Source organism: Macrosteles quadrilineatus, unplaced genomic scaffold (assembly GCF_028750875.1).
Source record: "Macrosteles quadrilineatus isolate MER2022 unplaced genomic scaffold, UCM_ALF_1.0 Scaffold_3__2_contigs__length_128488019, whole genome shotgun sequence".
NCBI lineage: Eukaryota > Metazoa > Arthropoda > Insecta > Hemiptera > Cicadellidae > Macrosteles > Macrosteles quadrilineatus.
The window spans coordinates 122,499,391-122,512,770 of NW_026542596.1; the positions used below are offsets into that span (position 1 = coordinate 122,499,391).

Genomic DNA, 13,380 nt, shown 5'->3' on the forward strand with positions numbered 1-13,380 from the left:
ACTGAGATATAATATATATGAGGTTACATTACCTTAATCGCCAAGTGATCCATGTAGTCCAAATCTAGGATTACGTACGTTTCGACGTCAATGCGTCATTGTCAAATCTACAAAAACTTTTTTAAACCATAAGGGTCACGTCATAGTCTTTCCGACACACACAAACGAAACAATAACGGACAAACTTGGACTTTGTCCTCTGCCACCTTGATAAACCAGGAAGCGGCGCACCATCAGTCGAGTCTCGGCATGCGATTAGATCTGTACTATGTTGTGACGACCGTTTACCATAAATTAGTTAGTAGGCCTACTTAAATGTATTTTTGTCCGTTATTGTTTCGTTTGTGTGTGTCGGAAAGACTATGACGTGACCCTTATGGTTTAAAAAAGTGTTTGTAGATTTGACAATGACGCATTGACGTCGAAATGTACGTAATCCTAGATTTGGACTACATGGATCACTTGGCGATTAAGGTAATGTAACCTCATATATATTAGAGTTATATGTCCAAGGTTTGTGTTTCTACAATAATTAATTTTATAACTATTCACTTGTGCAATCACACATCAATCAAAATTGTGTCATTTTGTACCAAACATAGATTGCTCTGGCTTTTGCTGTTTTATACACATAATAAGGCTCTAAAATGAAGTGTGATCTATTTTTAAATTGTATAACAAATATTTTAAGGAATTTTAAAAAGTCATTATTCTGTTAAAACACTATGTATAAAGTCTTGTTTTTGTAGATCCATTTAATTGTAACACATTTTGTAAATTGTTCAACTCAGTTTATGTAAAGGAAATATTTGGGGGGGGGGATGAATTGTGCTAGTTACTAAAAAATACATTTAATTCTCATACAAAAGTTGTACTGGTAAAACATAAACCTTATTTTAAATTAAAATACAGGCAGTGTAATTAAAGCAAACTAAATCAAGTCAGAAATGACTACCTTACATTCTCAAAAATGTATAACAAGTAAGCAGTGAAATAGTTTTATGCAAGTTTTATCTACAATTACCTTTAAAAAAAGTTTGAAAGGATGATTTAATTAAAATGCTTGAATTATTCATTAAAAAAAAAGAAAAAGAATCCATCTGGATCAAGGAAGGAATTTGGGAAACTAAAATAGATGTTTGGTAGTCATTACGATAGAACTGGTTTAAAATGTTACCAAAGAGATAGATTGCATTTCAAACAGGAAACAAACCAATAAAGCGGAGTAAACAGAAATTTTCAACCACAAACTTAAAAGACATTATGATTATCCTGTGAAAAAATATGATATTTTCCTTTATATGATTACAAATTAAATAACAACTGGCAACCTAGCGTTTATTTAATCAAAATTTAATTAATCGTCGAACCTCAATTAAATTGAATAAATAATGTTTTTACTTTCACTTTGATGAGTACGTTCACACCTCCGTCTTATCTAATTTTATCTACTCATATAACTAAAAAATAAACACAGCTTACAAAATATTATATGACTTGAATTCTACACAATTAAAGCAAAAGGTACTAAGTAATCTAACATAATAATAAATCTAATAAATATGCACAAAAACATATACTAAACAAATGTGTCTGCAAAATTAGTTAAGTAAGCTAAATATGTAATTTTAACTATACAGTAATAATATTAACTGTTGAATTAAACAATGTGAATTTGAGCTTAACATTTTTTCAAAAATAAAATATAGAATATATTATTTTCCTTTTTTTAAATCCAAGAGTCAATTGTTCTTCCTTTTTCACAAATTATTAGAATGGTTTCCTGATATTACTAAATAATTTTAGAAATGTAAAAAATTTGAGTTTAACATTGTTTCTATAATTATAGTTTAATTGTGTTTGGGTAAACCCTCTTAGTCTATACCGGTACTTGGAAAGATCAGTTCTTTATCCTGAGTTGTTTTTTCTCAGGTATAATTTGTTCATTTCCTCAAATCATTTTTCTTGAATGGCTGAATCAAGTAAGATGGTTAGTCAAAATAGCTAATAAAACCAAAATCAAAGTTGATCTTCCTATCAGCCCCGACACTCCACTTGCGCATGTCAGACCATCTTGTCTAATGTCGACCTGGATGTTGTCAGGATAACGGCAGTTGTCATCTGTGGAGGGAAATTTGCCATAAAACAAATAAAAATACCAATCTTGGGTACTATGCTACTTAAAATATTTTGGTGGTTGATTTTTTTCTGCATTTCAATTGAGTAAATAATACTGTAAATAATAATGAATTTGCATTAATTTAAATAATTTAAAATAAATAATTTATAAATTTGCAAATTTGTAAATTTATTCTTAATTCTGTACCGTCTTTTATCAAGGGACAAACCAAAGTTAAATCCGGTTGTTCTTGATCGTTTGGCTTGATTGGTCGTGACTAACAAATTAAATTAGCCAATAACAAAGATTCACTTCTATCATTCTACAACTAATTGTAATAACAATGATTATTATTATCATTATCAATTGAGTTGAGTTGAGTTGTCTATGTGGGTGTTTTAACCCAAATATGAGTGAAGGATGAGTGTAGAATGGAATGAAATTTTTTAATACAAATATTTTGCATGATTTTATGTACGCCATTATCTTGGGTGTGATATGTAAAAACTAATTCCAAAATACTAACCTGTGCAAGAATTTATTGCAGACGAAGTTGTTGGTACAACTGCAACGGAAAAGTAAATTGGTGAACAGCCTGCAATGTTGGTACCACTGCAAGCTCCATTGATGGTGATCTGATAAGCATCCGATGTTATTTGGCGACAAATGTCACTCTGTGAGTTGTTGCCGGGAAGAACGTTAACTCGAGACTGACAAATGTTCAACGTTCTACCAGTAGAACTGGATATCTGCAAAATACAGTTCATTTTGCATTTGAATTTCATACAAAGTAACAAAAGTACTGGTACACAAATGAGAAGAAACATTTTGCAAATGTAGAAGAACTAAAGGGACTGTGCACACCGTCGCTTACTACGTCTTTGGAATATGTCGCTGACGTAGCTCTTAATGTAAATACTTTTTCATTGGAACTCCCTGCTACTCAGTAACATACTTAATAATTAAACTTATTAGTAAAAACCAGTAAACTCAATTTGAATTCCAAAAAAATAAAGTTATCTTTGTACTCTTTTTATCTAAAAATATAAAGGATAGTTAAGAGCTACAGGCTTAAGCTTACCGACAATGGTACCTAGTATTTACTTAGCTGTAATCAATTTTGTATTTAGAGTATTACCTATTCAAGTTCATGTATAGTGACATTAATTAAATTGAATAAAGCATGTTTTTACTTTGACTTTGACGAGTACGTCCACACCTCCGTATTAATACATGAGTAAGGGAAGCAAAGTTTCTGCCGGTACGCCAGCAAGCTATAAGCGTCGCTCTCGTCACTGAATAGGAGTACACACATGCCCACTAGTGCCCTGGGCTGTCAACGTCACCTTCCCTCATAATTCATTAGGTCGTCCATTAGGTGGTGGAATTTGCCAAATTGATTTCTTCTTCGGTTAATTGGTATTATGGATGAATCCATTTAAATCTTTGGGATGCTGAATATAACAGCAAAATTTGGCATAACTATCACTGCCATCCATGGAATAGCATAGTAAATGAACAGTCCATGAGCGACGTTGAAATACCAGAAGAATGAAGATATCTGGCCACGTCGGTGTGAACAGTTCTTTAGAATGCAGTGTTATGGTGTTTCCAATCAGCAGAGCAAAGTGATCACCCAAGAGATCTACTATCAGGTGAGTTGCCGATGTACTCTGGTCTTCCAGCCTGGAGGCTATAGGTTCAAATCCTGCTGATTGTCAATGTCAGTGTGTTACATTAAATGTTTTAAGAACAATACCCTTTTGCATAAGGCCTACGTTGGGCTGTAGGTTCAGGTTCGACTATCAAAAAAAAGGTAGGTCCCTTTTTAGGTTTTTTAGGATATGTATCTGTATTGGAGATCTGACCAAAAATCTATAATACTTTATTGATTTAGTGTTTGCAAATGAATTAAGAATTTGATCTTTAACAATATTCAAGAGATGATGCTGTAACATTTCCTTAGATATTCTCCTGTTATATTGACATAAGTAAGACTACTACGGGAATTTTTTCATCTTGAAAAATTACGCATATTCCAGCTTTGTTTACCAATGTTGGCAACAGTGTTCTCTTGTAACATTGCCACCCCTCTATATGGGCGTTGAGCCTATCAAGTGAAGCAAATAAGTGAGACAGTACAAGCCAAGAATAAACCATACTGATATTTTAATATTAATGGCATAAGGATACAACGACATTGCTGCAGAATGAGCCACTAGCTACTGATCTGAAGCTTTGGATTATTGACTAAATTTCAAATCAAAATAATTTCTTATATTTCTGTGTCTGCCACACTTACTCTGATTGTTCCACTACTTGTGCCGTAGAAGTAGTTAGGGTGTATTCTGTAGTATTGGACTCCTCCTACAGGCTCAATATACGTTCTCAACACAAGGTTAGATGTTGAAGTTCCCGATCCGTAGAATGACATGCAAGTTGGATTGATCAATCTCCTCGGCACTAGAAATTTGAAACATGTTCAAATAACAACTCCAGTTGATCTAGTTATGAGAGGATATATTGGGCGGGGCAATGAGACCACCAATATTTTTATTGCCTCTGTCACATGATAAATAATACAACAATGAACGAACAGCTGTGCTTATATATAAACTCAAATAAACTATGTCATTTAAAGGAGTCATTGAACTGTGCTTTTGCTGTGGACACTTTTGCAAATAGTGATTCTTTTTCAATTGCTCATAGAGATTGTTTGTATCAAATTTTCACATTTGTCCAAAGCTGCTGTTCCAGATCAAAACTATAGGAAACTGAGAATATTATTTATATATATCTTCAATCCAAAAAAGAAGAAATACAGTGGAAGCCACAAAATTGTTCAAAACACAGTCGACCAACCAATGGCCACACTCAGAAATGTTTTTTTTTTTATAGTTGTTTGATCTTATTTTTTGGAGACATGGGTACTTTGGCCAGCTCAATCTCAAATTATCCCAATTGGGCTATTTAAAGTTCAAAGTTCATAAAAGTTGTCCAAACAGAGATTTGCTTGAACTGATGGAAAGAATCGCCAAGGAAATACAAGCGATTCCTTAAGAAATTATGTAACAAGTATTGTATGGATATTTCAAAGCAACTTGAGGAATGTTAAGTGATTCAAAGATGTCCCTAAAACAACGACATTGTTTTTAAGAAATAAAGAGAGAATTACTATCAAATTAAAATGACATATGATAAGCTTGATTTGGATGTAATATTAATGTTTATAGGGTTCATAGAATTACATTTGTACTATTTAATTGTGGTGTTTGCATTGCCTCACTGATGTGTACCTTCGATCTGAAAGTAGCTCTAAATTGTATTTAATTATTATTCAACCGATAAGATTTACCTTGTTTCAAGCGAGCAACAACAGCGTCAACGGATGTCGGAATATCAGTCAGAGTAAGTGTGAGAATGTCCTTAGAAGAATCTTGTACATATGAAGCAAATTTGTCCTTGGATCCTGGGTTTAAAAACATCCATCTTGCATCTGCCAACAATCACTAAATATAAGTATGTGTATTGATTATTCTGGAATGTAACTTTTGATCATTAAATTTCCCACATGTATCCCTCTGTATAATGAACTTTTATTGTTAGCAAACTTACCCAAGTATTTGTTATATAAAGCCCTGTTAGTTACACTGGAATTTTCAACGTGTGCTTTAATCAAAAGCTTACAACAAGCCAAAAAACTTTTTTAGTTTTGTCAACATGTTTCCAACAGTCTTTCACTGTTTTTAGCAGAAATTCTTTTGCAAATATTTGGAAACGTGATGTATTTACAGCACTTTTTAAAGTCACGTTACCAAAGTTACTGTACTGCAGTGCTGCCAGCTGTCCTTGTCCTGATTTTGTTGGAGGTCTGTTCCCATGTTTCCCTAACCAAAGGTGGCAACACTGCCGTACTGTGTGCATTGTTTAGTTTACCAACCTGGCACAGAGTTTCTGAGGTCGGCCAGCCTGTTGTAGATGTAGTTCTTGTCGTTGTCGTTGACAGTGGCTGATGTGGAAGGTACAATCAACACAACACTGGCAGGTCCACCCGGAGTGTTGAGTTGTTTGTCCCAGTCTAGCCGCAGCCGCAACATGTCTCCGACGTCTCGTACAATACGTGCCAAATCAAACCCTCTCTGACCTGGGTGCAAAGTATAAGTATTAAGAGGGTTCCACCCGCTGGCTAGTTACCACGTAAACATGTTCCTACAAAAAAGAACCTCGTGACATTATTAAAGTGTTTATCGAGTTTAAATAAACTGTAAAATATTCACAAAGATCCAAACTAGGTATGTCCTGGTAACTGAAACTTCGTAATGGTTTCTTTAAGTATTTAGAAAATCATTTAGAAAATCTGTAAATTAGTCTTTTTCACATGTGATTTAAAATCTTACTAATATTATAAACTAGGTGAAACCCGTCGAAATCGACGGTTACTTTCAAGGCGTACGCTAATTCATCTGCTGCAATAAATTGAGTGAAATTATACATATTTTGAGCATTTAGCATTGTTTAAAGATTAATAAGTGTAAAAACAATAATGATATTAATTGCGTTAGTTACCAAAATATGGTTTATCATTCAATGAATAAAATATTTCCCATACTATTAGTCTTATCTGGTATCTCTTCCTTTGGAAGAACCTTTATAGGTACCAGTATTAAAATCGTATTGGTGGATCTTTTGTAGTTAAACACTTCCGTGATTCCATCAGTGTAATGCAGATTAATCTAGGATTTTATTTGAAAAAAATATCTGTTTGTTGGGAAGACACGTTCTAACTTCAAACAGAGGTATCCGTTACAGTGTAAGTTTGAGTTTTCCTTCGTCACGTCGTGTCAGTTCATATCGTACTTCTGTGCCTATGAATCACACACAAAATTTGCCTATGCACATTTCTCTAGCAATGTTTTGAGAAATTGGTTGTGGGGTTACTGTTAAAGCTGGAATTCCTTGACATGGGAGATGTCAGTTAGTTGTCTCAGCCTTATCAATTACATAAAGTTGTCAATATAATCTCTCTACAGAATGTTAGGTGTAGTGGAATATACTTGAAGTAAAGTTGGATTTTATTCTTGAACTGTTAGGGGCCTCCTCAATTATATAGTCGTGCGGCTTCATTGGCAACAAATAATGCAAATGATATGATACAGAAGAAAATCAATTTTAAAATCAGAAAATAACATTGAAAATACTTCTTTTGGACAATTCTAACTCCCAATAAATGTGTGTTGTTTAAAATACAATATTAAAATTAACAGCTGTTTCATTAAAAATTATCCACATGGCCAAAATGTAAACAAATCTGTGGATGGGTCTTTAAAGGCTTCTGGGACAGAGCCCTAAGCGAATTTACTTCGTTTTTCTTTTGATAACTCATCTACAGACCAAGACCTTTCTTTGGACCCCTCTACCAAGTTTCTACGCCCAGCCGTTCTCTCAAATTAGTGGAGACAAAGTTTCCAATTAAATATTTAGATTCCCCCATGTTAATCTTATGGGAGAAAACCCAACTTTGATGGAAAATCCTGCCCAAACAAATAAAGATATCAAAAATCTAAAAACACTTTGCAAAACTACAGATTAGGGCCATTTGTTTGACACTTTAATCATCAAAATCGGTCCAAAAATGAGGGAGGAGTTCTGTTTACAAAAATCGGCTTAGCGTATTATATATATACTAGTGGTCGTCCTGTGGTCGAAACTCGACCAAAAATAATTAATGTACAGACTTCTCTATTTTCCCCCCACACTGTAAATAAAACATGTGATTGGGATTTCTTCCATTTGTTTTGATTTTCTGTTTACATTTTGTTGTTATTTCGTCACCATCATGGCAACCCAGTTGGTCCATGTTAATTTTTTGAAGTTTTCAAATTCGTTTTTTGTGCTTATTTTTTAGCCTATTTTAATTTATAAAGGGATTCTGCACATCTACAGGCAAATATCTTTCTAACAGTATGCGTAGATTTCCCCTGCGATGCACACGAGCTGAGAAAAAAGGTTTTAAAGAAACATGCTTGCCTATTAATATATAGACTAGAGGTCGTCCAGTGGTCGAAACTCGACCAAAAATATGTAATGTACAGATTTCTCTATTTTCACCACACACTGTAAATAAAACATGTGATTGGAGTTTCTTCCATTTGTTTTGATTTTCTGTTTATATTTCGTTGTTATTTCGTCACCAGCATGGCAACCCATATGATCCATGTCAATTTTTTCAAATTTTTAAACTCATTTTTTGTGCTTATCTTTGAGCCTATTTTAATTTATAAAGGGATTCTGCACACCTACAGGAAAATAGCTTTCTAACGGTATGCGTAGATTTTCCCTACGATGCACACGAGCTGAGAAAAAAGGTTTTAAAGAAACATGCTTGCCTATTAATATATAGATAGATAGATAGATGTGAAAGTTTGTGTGTTTGTTTGTTTGTTTGTTTGAAGTTCAATCACGCATAAACCACTGTACGGATTGGGCTGAAATTTGGCATGGTGATAGCTCACATTCCCGATTAACATATAGGCATATTCTTTTCTCAAAAATCCTTTCGGGCTCCACCCCAGTGGCTCTGTAGTTCCACATGTTATGAGGCCTTATGAGTATTCATATTTAAAGGGAATTAAAGAATTTAGTCAGCTGTTTCAACTAAAAAAGTTGGTTCTATGATATACAAAAGCATTAAAAAATTATAAGATTTACCAACAGGGTGCACTATAATATTACTATAGGGGTTACTATAATATTTTTGCATTTATGTAAACAGCTAATTTGAACTAAGCAGCAAAAAAAACTGTGATACACAATGAGAACTGTCAAAGTAGAATTGTTACCAGTTTTGTTTATGTTTTTAATGTCTTGAATAATTTGAGATTTTTTGTGAATTTGTAATAATTTATTTTTCTTTATTGTTTAGGTGAAGTGGTAGAACATTATGGCTATGGTAGATGTGTAATACCATAGTATACCGTCAATTCAAAGAAGCAAATTTTATCAAACTTTGCCCTCCCCCATTGCAAACGCAAAGCTTGAGTATAACTGCAATAAGCATTTTAAACTTATATGCCAACCCCGTACGAAGGACGGGTCCTCTGCTAGTTCTAAATAATAGTTGAACATTAATTTATCCCCATCCATTGCAAGCTCTGATATGTTAAGAGCACAAAAAGTACACAATCATTGGAATCAAATTAGTTTTAGAGTGTTGAGAGCTTGTACCATAGAGGCTTAAAAACATTAGCATGTTTAGCTGCCATTTTGAATTGACCGGGTAGAACCCTCTTAAATTGGAAACTTAATACAGTGAGATTGCTACTGTGAAATTATTGTAACAATATACCAACAAATTTTCAGGGTCAGAGGTTATAGTGTCTGCCTTCATATATCAAGGTTGTTGGTTCAATCCCAAGTGAGGTTGATTCTTGTCTCAGGTTCCAATAATTTTGATTTAGCTACCAAATTATTAAGATACTTTCTAAAGTTGACGTTTTGTAATGACAAGATCAGGGTTTGGACTTTTACCTTCCACAAAAATGTTAAAGCTCCCAGTAATAGTGAAACAATTAAAAGTATCTGAACAGGTATTCGGATTTATTAAAAACTAAAAGAGTGAGATAAAATTCTCCAAGATTAAAATAATATAACATTTAAATATCATGTATTTCACTACTTACTACTCATGTAGTAGTTGTTCCTGGTAAAGTTAGCATACATCTGAAGGACATCGTTGGTGCTGTTGACAGCTACAGAAGCATCTTTAGCATTGATTATAGAAATATTTCCTGTAAAACGACTCACTTCCAACTTTTCTGCAAGCTGGCTGAAAGCAAAATATTTATTAAATTTTTACTTTGATATTTTAGTTTTTACTTGGAAATTGTTCATAGACACAATGTATCAGTATGTATTTTCCAATTTTGATTAAATTTGGATGAAAGTACTAAACTATTACACGGAGTATATTAAATTGGCTATTTATTGCAAGTTAGATTGATGTATTCATAAATTTGAAAAATTCTTTTTTTTAGCATAAAATTATTTGAAGTTCAATTTTAGTGTCCCTTGAAGGATCTAACAAAACCACTCATTTACTCAGTGCTATTTATATTGTGAATAGACAAAGGTATACATTACCAAGGTGTAACTTTCCTTTAATTGGAAATGTGTTTAAATAAACTATTTCATATACTGCTGGGATATGCAAATTTTAGAAAACATATATAAGACAAATTTATGCTCTGGTGTTAAAAAAAAACAAATTTAAATGTGTTTAATAAGGAAAAATACTTTCAACATGACAATATGTTTAGAATTGCAAGGATTGTATTTTAATATGTATTTGAAGTTAGCAATGTGTTTTCGTCCACTGCAACACACAAATTATGTTTATCTCTACAGTCACCTGACAAAGTGGGCTTCCTTACACTGATTATAGTATAGAAAGTTGCTAATTGCTGCATTTACTTACTTTTGCCGGACTCTTTTTTTCCACACTCCAGTATTCCAACCAAACAACACAAAAAAGTGTGCTTTTATTAGGCACGTAATCCGTATACGCTTGGAAATAGGTTGGCAACACAAAGATACTACTATAGCGTTTTCCATTTCGTTCAACGTTAGGATTTAACCTAACCTAAAAACGTGTTGTATAGTGTTTGAAAGACTAATATTTTATATGCTTATCCAGGGGTGCCCATCCCCCCCAAAGCTCACGTCGCAGAATCCCCCCCAAATTCGTTGTTTAACCCATGCCGGAAGGTTTGGGGACTAACCCATAGTTATGTTTATAATGCGGAGAGGGAAGGGGTGCCCCCGACACTTCTTTAAATTTATGGGAATTTAAGCGTTTGAATCAAACTTTTAACCCAATTTAAATTGACAATTTTGCTTTAAAACTCTAGTAGCAAACTATTTGTTAGTTTAGTTTTAATTTAAATGAGTTGGATTTTTAACATGCACACAATTTGAATCAAAATTGGCCATGTAGTTTTTTTTAATCCAATTTTCAATTAATTAATAGGTTTTAAAAGGGAAAATCACAAAAGTTGCAATAACTTTTGAACCATAATTTTTACGGCATAGAGGGTTTTATACAATTTTTGTCATAGTCAAAGAGTATAACATGTTAATTTTTAATTAAAATCGTTCGGGCCAATTCTGAAAAAATTGTATTCATCCATTATTTTATTGGGTTATCACTATTAAAAATCCAAAATGAAAAAAAAACCTCTGGAGAGATCATGGATTGGTACCTAAAATACCAAATTTCATCAAAATCGGACTCAGACCACAGGCGTGGTCTGTAGCTCTGTACCATACATACACATATACACACATACAGACAGACAAACACATCACTTCGAAAACCACGTTTTTGGGATCAGGGTTTTTACATAAAAAATTCTTTTACCATATTAAATTGTAGGGGAGAAAGTACTTAAAGTTATGTCAAAAAGTTTAATATATTTTCTAAATTGCCCTTTAATCCACTTCTGAGTTTGGTCCTTTTTAAATAAGTGTAACATTTTCAGTCTCAAAAATATTACTAGGCCTAAACTTAATAGTATATTTTGTGCCTAGGGCCAAAAATGAGGTTTTGCTGGTTCGAGATAGTTTTAAGTGTTGAAAATGCCTGCCTTTTGTTATTTGTAATAGTCATACTACAGATGATGTGAATGTTTATTTACTATCAGCTGTCTGTTTTGTCTCCAATATTGTTCCTTGTCATGAAAACATTAATGAGAATTACATTTGATTATTTTATAGTTTAAATTCGTTTTTCGTCGTAGTTTTGCTTAGATTATCCCTAAACACCTCCACTTGGGAGAATAATTCAAGAGGTTATGGTTGCCAGCATCGTTTTAAGTACATAACAGTGTTGGGAAATCTAGTCTACTACGTACACGGTAAGAACAATTTATTCTTACGTATTTTTCTGTCTCAAGAGTATTATTTTTTTGGTATATCTTTCGATCGAGTTCGTCCAGCTCTACAAATGGAATACGTGAAAGGTATAAAACCATTGAAAGGAGCAGAAGATTGGCCGACGTGGAAAGATCGAGTGTTGGACGTTCTAGAGTTGTTCGACGCGGTTGATATCGTCGAGGGAAAGAGAGAAAAGCCTACCCTCTCTGAGCCTCCGACTAAAGCCGAAAAGGAAGAACTTCAGAAATTCAACAAATCCACGACTCAGGCAAAAATAGTTATTTCTCAGTGCGTTAGTGATGATCTACATCAACGTATTTCCGGAAGATTATCAGCTAAGGAAGCGTGGGACATTTTGATCGAGCAGTTTGATAACAAGGCAGAAGATCAGTTGTTTCGTCAGTGTTTGGATTTCTTCAGTATGGAATGGGATGATACCGAGGATGCCCCGACCGTGCTTTCAAGATTGAAGAATCAAAACCGTGAATTTGCAGCTGGCCTCAAAACGCGTAACATCCAAACAGTCGAAGATTTTCTTGAGCTCCTGTTTGTGTCAAAAGTGTTACACATTTTGCCAAAGCGTTTTGAATCGTTCAAGTCTAGCTACTTACTTATGAAGGCAAACGAGAGCAAGAAACTTGAAGATGTTTCATCTGCATTGATCCTTCATGAGCGTAATGTTGCTCCTACGTCAAAAGCTGGTGACATTCTTAGTGCCACAAACAGCGGTGGTCAGAAGAATAGGAAACCAAAAGGTGACACTTCGTGCAAATACTGTTCGGGGAAAGGTCATTGGATTCGCCAGTGTTCTAAATGGAAAGCTGACGAAGCCATCAGTTCAGAAGATAGTGCTGAATGGAAAACAGCAATGGACAAAGAAATGGGGTCCATGCATAAACACGGTGCATGGGAATTAACCGAACTCCCTCCGGGAAAGAAGACTATCAACAACAAGTGGGTCTACCGAATGAAGCGCAATCCTGATGGAAGTGTTGACAAATATCGAGCGAGATTGGTCATCAAAGGGTGTGCGCAAAGACCTGGTATTGATTATGCCGAAACCTTCAGCCTGGTTGCTCGTCTGGAGGTCGTTCGATCAATATTGTCCATCGCAGCTGTTGAGAAGATGGTTCTACGGCAGTTTGACGTCTCAACTGCGTTCTTGTACGGAGACGTTAAAGAAGAGATTTTTATGAAGCAGCCTGAAGGATATTCAGATGGGACAAAACGTGTTTGTTGTCTCAAACGCAGCTTATACGGCCTGAAACAGGCACCTCGATGCTGGAATAAACGCTTTGACGACTTCATGAAAGGCTTAGATTTCGACAGAG

General features: G+C 34.2%; 1 protein-coding gene across 1 annotated transcript in view; it reads right to left on the reverse strand.

Annotated features, from left to right (window-relative positions):
* Positions 1 to 1,086: 1,086 nt before the first annotated feature.
* The window catches only part of LOC128990245 (uncharacterized), a 52,669-nt gene continuing 40,375 nt past the window's right edge, over positions 1,087 to 13,380 (reverse strand). Inside the window, exons 13-18 of the mRNA XM_054412553.1 lie at positions 9,799 to 9,944; positions 6,060 to 6,263; positions 5,475 to 5,615; positions 4,422 to 4,582; positions 2,646 to 2,868; positions 1,087 to 2,121 (exon numbers count right to left, since the gene is read on the reverse strand). Of these exons, the coding sequence (XP_054268528.1) occupies positions 1,979 to 2,121; positions 2,646 to 2,868; positions 4,422 to 4,582; positions 5,475 to 5,615; positions 6,060 to 6,263; positions 9,799 to 9,944 (1,018 nt within the window). The 3' untranslated portion in view covers positions 1,087 to 1,978. The remainder of the gene's footprint in view (positions 2,122 to 2,645; positions 2,869 to 4,421; positions 4,583 to 5,474; positions 5,616 to 6,059; positions 6,264 to 9,798; positions 9,945 to 13,380) is intronic.